Source organism: Mustela lutreola, chromosome 5 (genome assembly GCF_030435805.1).
Source record: "Mustela lutreola isolate mMusLut2 chromosome 5, mMusLut2.pri, whole genome shotgun sequence".
NCBI lineage: Eukaryota > Metazoa > Chordata > Mammalia > Carnivora > Mustelidae > Mustela > Mustela lutreola.
In genome coordinates, this window is record NC_081294.1 from 135,275,292 (window position 1) to 135,284,231 (window position 8,940).

The 8,940-nt window shown below is 45.8% G+C and overlaps 1 protein-coding gene across 2 annotated transcripts in view; it reads right to left on the reverse strand.

The window, feature by feature from the left end:
* Nucleotides 1-6,964, reverse strand: part of EPB41L4A (erythrocyte membrane protein band 4.1 like 4A) — a 255,958-nt gene extending 248,994 nt beyond the window's left edge. For both annotated transcript variants that reach the window (XM_059175658.1, XM_059175656.1), the window contains exon 1: nucleotides 6,831-6,964. In XM_059175658.1, the coding sequence (XP_059031641.1) occupies nucleotides 6,831-6,929 (99 nt within the window). In that variant the 5' untranslated portion in view covers nucleotides 6,930-6,964. The remainder of the gene's footprint in view (nucleotides 1-6,830) is intronic.
* Nucleotides 6,965-8,940: the final 1,976 nt, after the last annotated feature.

Consider the following 8,940-nt stretch of genomic DNA (forward strand, 5'->3'; position numbering starts at 1 on the left):
TTGATGAGGAGCATTACATATGAGCTAAACTTGCGGCTAAAATATTGGAGACAAAGCTCAGCCAAAAGTAGCCAATCTCAGGGAAGCTGGAAGGGCATGGTAAATCTAGTCTCTGACTTGTTGCGTCTGTAACTGGTCTGTGGAAAAATATCCCGTGCATAGGATTGAAAAACTTATGTGTCATAAAAAATATAATATTTAATTTACTGACACTGTCTCTGCCATTAAGCCTTAGAGCAATGTCAGATGAGGTTGATGCAGCTTCAAGAGTAAAATGGGGCAGAGGGGTACAGCAAGATTAAAAAGTACACAGATGGTCCCTGGTGGTGTAAACCCACCCTGTGAAATCAACTGACCATCCTCTCCGATGGTTTACAGAATAGGAGACCGGGAAGAAAAAGTAACTCCTGGGTGAGGATCTATTATCCATTCTAGAAACATGTCCTTGTTGCAAAAGACTCTCAAGTTGTAAGGGGAAAGTTACACTTTTTAAAAATAGAGAGACAGGAAAGACTTAATCCTGACCTCTAGGATACAAAAAGGGTGTGCTTCGTGTGTTCTGGAATAGCAGCTCATCAGCTCTTGGGCGCGCTGTGTGCACTCTGCCCACCGCGCCGTCTCATTTTCTACCCATTATCAATATAAGAATCAGAGTATCTTGGCAACAGACTTTTAACAGCAAGGTTTACTTTATTCTAGGATCTTTTCTAGTAGAAATAAAATGGCAAAAGGACCTCATTATCCATAAGATTTTCAATGTGGCCTGTTCCAGCTGTAACACGCCTTCTGTTCCTCTATTCAAATGATAGTTAATAAGCATCTTCTGTGTGAGGCGTACCACACAAGCTGCTGGGGGACCAAAGGTAGGGACTCACAGACTCCTGGAAGAGACAGATGTGTCCAGAAATGATGCTTGCAATGCGACAAGGGAAGTGCCGGAACAGGGTGTGTGGGAAGTCCTGGCTGGCACTTCACTCTGCCTGGTCAGCCTGAATTGAAGGCTTCCTGGCAAATAGCACACTTGATTCAAGTCTTAGAAGATGAGTTCAAATGAGTGTGTACTTTGGGAAAGGTAAGAGGGTACACCACTTGGCGAGAATCAATGCATAAGCACACAAGAAGCTGGTACGTTTGGGCAACTGAGCATTTCCGTGTGCCCACGGAGCAAGACATCTGGGTAGGGCCTCAGAACTGCTATAGGTCTAGAGCAAGCGGGCTGCTAATATGAACAATGAAGTTCCGAATTTGTGCCTATTGCCTATTAGGAGACAGGTTGCAAAAACAGTTGTCATGACTGGGCAGAAGGTGCTATTGCCATCTCCTGGGTAGAGGCTAGGAATATGGTCATCCCCCAGTGGATGGGACAACTTCCCAACGAAGAACTGCCCAGCCCAACTCTGAGATACAACTGGACACAAACTATCAAAGAGTTTTGCATTTTCTTTCTAAGCATCTTAATAAAAATAACCACTATCCATGTGGCTAATTGAAAAAAGAGTCTAGACTTTCATATCTACAGTTTATATTTAACTTTATCACCACCTGCAATGGTCAGAATATTGTGCCCTTAAAATTCATATGTTGGAACCCTAACCCCAAGGAGTATAGGAGTTGGGGCCTTTGAGATTACTGGTCTTATAAAAGAAGGCCAAAAAAGCTCTATAGCCCCTTCTGCGATGGGAGGATACAAGTTTTTCACCCAGAAAAGGGCCCTCACCTGACTCCGCTGGCACCCTGATCTCAGACTTCAGCTTCCAGAACTATGGGAAATAAATTTCTCTTGTTTATAAGCCACCCAGCCTGTGATACAGATTATAGCAGCGCAAATGGACTAAGACAATATCCACGGTCAAAAAAAAAAAAAAAAAAAAAAAAAAAAAGCTCTGCATAATTTTTTTTTCCAGTAAGCTCTATTTCCAACATGGGACTTGAATTCGTGACACCAAGATCAAGAGTTATATGCTCCTCTGACTGAGCCAGCCAGTGCTTCCTCAAAGCTCTGCACTAGTTGAAGTTTAGTTCAAAGTCAGTTGAAGCTTAACATTACAGAATTCAAGAACACTGATATTAACAGGGCTAAAAAAAGTACAGTCCAGGGGCGCCTAGATGGCTCAGTGGGTTAAGCCTCTGCCTTTGGCTCAGGTCATGATCCCCAAGGTCCTGGGATTGAGCCCCACATCGGGCTCTCTGCTCAGCAGGGAGCCTGCTTCCCCTCTCTCTCTGCCTGCCTCTCTGCCTACTTGTGATTTCTGTCAAATAAATAAAAATCCTAAAAAAAAAAAAAAAAATAGTACAGTCCACCAAAAAACAATGAAATTATGAGCACTTGGTGAAGGACAACTATTATGGGGCCAACAATGTTCCTCCCTTAAATTATTTTTAAATCACTTTCAAACCATGGATGATAAATGGTATTTTTAATCTTTTTTTTTTTTTTCAAGGAAAAAAGTTACAAAATTGAGGGGACTTTACAGTTTGAGGATCTTGATAAGGCTGTATTGTAGAACTGAAATTTGCTGAGAATAGAACTCACGTATTCTCAACAACAACAGAAAGTAATTATGTGAGGTGATGGATGTGTTCATTACCTGAATGGTGGAATAGTGGGAATCATTCTGCAACTTATGTTCTATCAAATCATGCCGTACAATTCAATCTAATTCCATTTGTTAATTATACCTTTACAAAGCTGCAAAAATACTCTGGATCATTTTAAAAACAAAAAGATATCTGAAAGAGCATTTATGTAGTAGTCCATCTTCAACAGCCACAATCAAACAGATAATCTTATTTGAATTTCTGAAACAAGCGGCAGTGTTGGTGAGGGAGGCTTCTATCCCAGTCACGTCTAATTTACCAAACCATCAAGTCCCACACCCAACCTCACATTGACAGAAATGCTGGTGTATGGTTACTTACTTCAACCTACGTTTATGAAGTCCCTGCCTCTATACCTTATGAGGTTGATATTAGAAGACATAGTTATCCACATATATATTTAATACGATTTATGAAGCACTGGTGCTTTTCACTGTGTTCCAATCTTCTTAGATGTTTTATTCACCGGTCCAAATGGACTGGAAATGACAATCCTTGGTAAGTGAGATGCAAATCATTTAAAACCCCACCTTGTAACTGCTTTTCTAGGTTATTAGGAAATTTCTGATCAAAACATCAAAACTGACAATATTTCCTCAGAAACCTCAGGATGATTAGGAAGAAACTTTACTTAGAAGGTAATGAGTAAATTGCACACTTCAACTGTGTGAACTGTGTATGTCAAATAACGCCTTTTAAAAAAGTTAATGGAATTTCCATCTTGCTGTCATATTGGTTTCATTAATTTAGTCAAATACAACAAGGGAAAAATGAGCACCTCAGTGTTTATTACATCAGTGCTCGGAGCACAAAAACCTCACTGAAATGAAATTATTAATCTAGTTCACATTTGCAGCAGGAATTCTGAGGACTAAATTTATAATCAAACCCTGCGATTCTTTTTCCCCCTGGAAAATCTTTTGCTAATCGTTTGACAACGTATTCAAGTAGTTTGAGCCACAATCAAATTTTGTTTTCTCAGAGAACAAAAAGTAAGATATCTACCTCCCCCAACACAAAGAACTACAAAGGACATAACAAAAGTTTCCCTGAACAAACATTACTCAAAAACCAGAAGACCAACCACAGCAGAAATTCTTACTTAAACAAACAATAGAGATAGCAGCATAGAACAAACAACTAAAAACTATTGTGGGGGTCAACACACAACCAATAGCTTTCAGTTTATATAAACTTGGGTTCTTAAGTCTTGGATAAGGCTCAAATTATAAACTGCATGTGAAAAGACTTCCCACTTGTCAAGGTGAGGTTACCTCTAAGGCAAGTTAAGAAGCAGATTTCTATATAACATTAGTATGAATACAAATATATTGTGTTTTATTTTTTAAACAGAAAATTATTTTCCATTTAAATGCTATTCATCTTGACATAGATAATGTCTAACTATTGTCTCCAGGCTGAAATGCTTTCCATGGGAGCAAACACATCAATTTTTTTTCTAGTTGATTAAAGACTTCTAGATAAGTTGCAGAAAATCACTTCATGACTAACTTCAATTTGTAATTTGGTGCTTAAACAAATCTAAAAAGTGTTTTTCAAAATGGCACACAGAAAAAATGTTTTCCCAACTTTCTCTCATATTTCTTCTGCCTTAAATCACTACAATTAATTTTTTCAGCTCACAATGCATTATTATAACCATAATATAAGCAAATTCTTAAGTAAATACTTAGGAATCACTAAAATCCTATCAGTAAAATCGATGCTTCCACGGAAGGGACGAAAAGTGAATAATTTTAATGCAAAATTAACTATCTTCATTTCATTTGAGATAGAATGTGGAAAGGGTCATCTCAAAATGTTAGGAAATACTTTTGAAAAATAAGATTTTTCTATTTTAATTTCAGAAGTAAAATGGGCTAACTGATGTTATATGCTTAACTTTCATTTTATTTTCATTAATTATGAAAATAAAAGTTACCAAGTGTACTATCCTGGGGAAAACACCATAATAGTAGCTATTGACTATTTCATTTACATTTTAGTAGACTATTTCATTTACAAACTAAAGTAGGAGTTAAAATGCCAAATATGTACAGAATAATAATATACACATATCTATTCAATATTTGAATAGCATCTACATGTGAGACGCTATTCATGCATTATTCCATTTATAAATACACATATGTCTTTAATTTAGTACATACCACAAGTAGATAGGTGCTTAACACATGCATTTAATGGTAGTCTGGTAGTTACAGATAATGTGGTTAACTTCAGCAGACAACATCTGTGTTACACATATGGCCATCAAAATAATTGTGGCATGCTTTTGTGACACTGAAAGAGGCCAAGCCTGTTGCAAAATGATTACTTCCAACAAAAGCCTGCTTAAATTATCGTTTAGTTAAATGGCATATACTCCAAATAACAGCATTATAAAGTTGCTATTGCCTTCAAATCACTCACCAATTTCCAACATTCATTTGTAAAACAAGATAAGCACCATCAGGTTATAAAAAGTAATTATGGATCAGGATTTTCTTATTCATGTTTCTTTGACAAAATTATTCCATTTGATCCTGAGTCTTGGCTGCTCCCCTGACAGAATAATGTACGTGCTCCACAGCTGACAGGGGTATGGCTTTCATGATTAAATAGGAAGCTCACACTCCAGATGACTTTAGACCGTGCACTTTAGAAAGATTTGTTGTTTTAGTATCAGATCATCCATTATGTTTTTCTAATTGTTTCTTTCCCCAAGCCAAAGAGAATCTCTGTATTATCAAAAATTTATGTTTTATGATTTTTGCCTATTTGCACAGTACACCAAAGAATGCTACATCCTCTTGGAAAGTCCTCCCTATCCCCCCACCCCGGTTTCATGGGGGGAGGGAGGGAGTGGAACATAAAGAAAAGCTGGAAATATAAAGTATGAAAATATGAAACACCCTTTTCCAGGAGTCCTTTATTGGCCTTGAGGGGAAACACCAAATGAGAATCTGATTGACGTTTGCTTTTTATAATTCCTGGGAGACGATGTTCAAAACAATTTCCAGGGAAGAAAGGGTTAACTTTATCTTGTGGCTTTAATTGATCACTTTTGCCCCCATCTCCTGCTTAAGAATGACACCTGTGAAATTGGAATTCTGTGCACCAGAAATGGTGACCTCAAAGCTAAAGCTTTTGGCCAGTAACAGTTACTTCAGTGTACATAAAGCTGTGTAAAAACTGATTCACACAAGGAAATGCCGAGGGCCTGCGCCATTGGGATTAACTTCTGACATACAAGACTAAAAGACGACACTGGCAGCTCTACGGGGATGGAGAGTGGGGGGAAATAATGGGGAGGAGGAGCGGTAGCCCTTCCTTCACTGGACTCAGCTGCGAAGGTTATTTAAATGGCTCCGGCCATTTAAATATGCAGAAAAAGAAATAAAACAAAACGCTCCGAATTCGGACCACCTTTGGGTAGTTAACGTTGTAGCAAGAGCAAAACAAGCGCGCAGGCGCGTCCGGCAGGTTGTCAACCATAAACATAAGAACTCATCAAAATTAAGGAAGTGGATCTCTGCAATCTCCCACAGCCTGGGTTCTCCAGGTTAATAGCAGTAATTGCATTTTAATGGCCTACAAACGGGCGCAAAGTTATGTACCGAGGCGCTCTGAGAGATGTTTACTTAAACGTGGGGATAAAACCAGTTCGCTTGGAGACTGGAAATTATTTTCCGTCCAAACGTAGCATTACCCAACTACAAACCCAGGCACAGTCACCCGGCAAACGTGTTCCAGCGAGTGAACTATATGTTCACTGCCCCATGACCCTAAGAGGAAAAAAAAAAAAAAAAAAAAAAAACCTTCGACAAAGCCAAGGGAAAATCGTGCCTTCAACACTGTAGGCAGCCGGCACATTCGGTTCTGCGCCTCTTTGGAGCTGCGGGGGCCTTCGATGCTCTGGGAGGAAAGCGGTGCTGGGAAGAGTTTTGGTCTCCGTTGCAGGACTGGGGGCTGCAACTGAAGAGTGGATGGCGGACTACCCTCTGAGACACGAAACTTACTTCCCTTTATGAAGGCACTCCAAGTCAATCCCCCCCGGACCCGTCCACCCTGTACCTGAGCGCGGGGCAGCTGCGGCTCCTTTCCAGCGCGCGGGGAGCAGGCACCGGCCGAGACCCTGACAGCCCTCAGACAAAGCCGCGGACCCCCGAGCCTGCCCCGCTGCCGACCCCCACCCCCACCCCCGGGACACGCCCCCGGCCCGCGCCTACCTTGATGCCCTGCTGCTGGGTGGTGAGGGTTAACTTGGATTCATTCAGAAGCAAAACTTCGCAGTAAAATTCTTCCGGAACAGCGCAGAAGCAGCCCATGTCGGCTGTGGCCGTCTCTCCAGTCAGGAGAGAAAGCTGCGACCAAGGCGCCGAGCCGCCCTCTCCCCTCAGGCGCGAGGCATTAATTTATTGTCCGCGCGGCGGCCGGGGCGAGAGGACCGGTTCCCGGCGGAGTCCCGGGCCACGCGGACGAGGCGCCCGGCGCCGGCTGGAGGTAAGAAGGGCGGAGAAGCCGGGGGAGTCAGCGCCCGGGAGCCGCCGGGGAAGCGCCGGCGGAACTGAGCGCGGAAGGCGGCGGCGCGTCCCCGCGCATCCTGCGGCTCGGGCTCCTCCGAAGGCGGGGGCGCCGCGGCCCCTCCTGCAGTCCTGGGGACGACAAAAGTCGCCTGGCAATGGGGGCAAGAAACAGGAAAAGGGAGGGACGCGAGCTCGAGGCCCTCCCCACACGAGGAAAACCCCTGGGAGCTGTGCAGTCCCCTTCGCCTCAGCCCGCCCGGAGCACGGCCGCGACACTCGGCCTCCCCTCCCCTGCGGAGTCACTGGAGGGCTTGCACTTCCAGCCCCGACCCCACCCCGCAGCCCCCGGACCCGTCCGCGGGTTGGGAGTCCTCGGCCGTTCCTTTGTGTCAGGGGTATCCACGACGCCCCAGTCCCAGTGCAGGGCCAGTGGCGAGGGCCGTCACTCAGTCAGCTACCGCCGCCACCCCATCCCGTGGGCACCCAGCCGCCCGAAGAGTGTCGGAAAGGGCCGCGGGCTCCTTACCGAGACTGGCGAGCGCAAGTCAGCTCTCGGCGGGGCACGGCTCCCGTCTGGGGACCCTGGAACTCATCGTGAGGGACTGTGTGTAGCCAAGTTCAAGCTCGCTCTCCGAGAACGCCTTGCGGTGGCGGCGGAGTGCTGCTCCTCCGGGAGATTCTGAGAAGTGGGGAGTCGGAGGGCTTGCGGGCGCGCCGGCGGGCGGAGAAGCCGGAGCCCAAGCTGGGAACGCGCCGGCGGGCGGATGGGGGTGTGCCCTGGGCGCGCAGGCCGCGGCGGCTCCCGGGAAAGTTCTCCAGGCGGCGCGAGGGGTGGCGCCCCGGGCGGGAGCAGCCCAGGTGCTGCTGGGCTGGGCCCCGGCGTCGGCAGAGAGCCCTGGAGCGCAGCGGGGGCCCAGAGGCCGGGAAGGGGCGCCCCTTCCGGGCGGGGTCCCAGCTAAGGGCGGAAGGCGGAGCGGAGGTGGTCGAACCGCGAGGTGCGGGCAGGTCCGCACGGGAACCCGCGCGCCGCACCCTGGCCGCCCCGCTGTCGGGAGCGCTGGCCCTGCTGGCCGTGTGGGTTTCCCAGGGAGACCGGAGGGTGGCTCCAGGAAGACCCGGCGCAGTTCTTCTCGGACCCTGGCGTTCGGCGCTCCCAGTCAGTCCCACGCCCTCCGCGCGACGGGCCGTGTCCAGGACTGGCAGGCACAATAGCTCTGAGGCTGCAGTGACCCCTGGTGGGTCCTCGTGTCCGTGCACGAGCAGCAGAGGCTGAGCGCCCGGTGAGGCCAGAGCCCCGCTGGCCTCCGGAGCAGGTGCAGTCTGTGTTCTCCAGCTGGGAACCAGCAGCGAGTCAATGCAAGTGGAAGTCAGAGCTGACGAGGGGCGGGAAAACGTGGGGCAGGGTTGACGGTAAAACTTCTCCACTTCATATTGTGTATTAGAAAGGGCAAGAGCTTTGGCATCTCATAGTTTTGAGTTCCCTCTTCTACCACTTATAAGGTAGCTAGTCAAAACTCACAAAATTTGCTTAAAATCTTAAATATTTAAAGAAAAAAGTACCGGCAGCCGCAGCACAGTAGATGGAAATGAACAATTTGCAACTTTGGAGGGAGTTTCCTTCCATAATCATTTGCCACAAAAGACCTTCTAAGACACTGCCTTTCCTGTTATCTCCGGCCCATCTAAACATGAATTAGCACAATGCCCAAATTGAAATAGACATAAACCCTCATGTTTAGTATGAACCTCACCTAAAGTGAAGAACCAAACGCCATTGTATCTTGTAAGGTTGCTGTGAAATTGAAACCGGTTT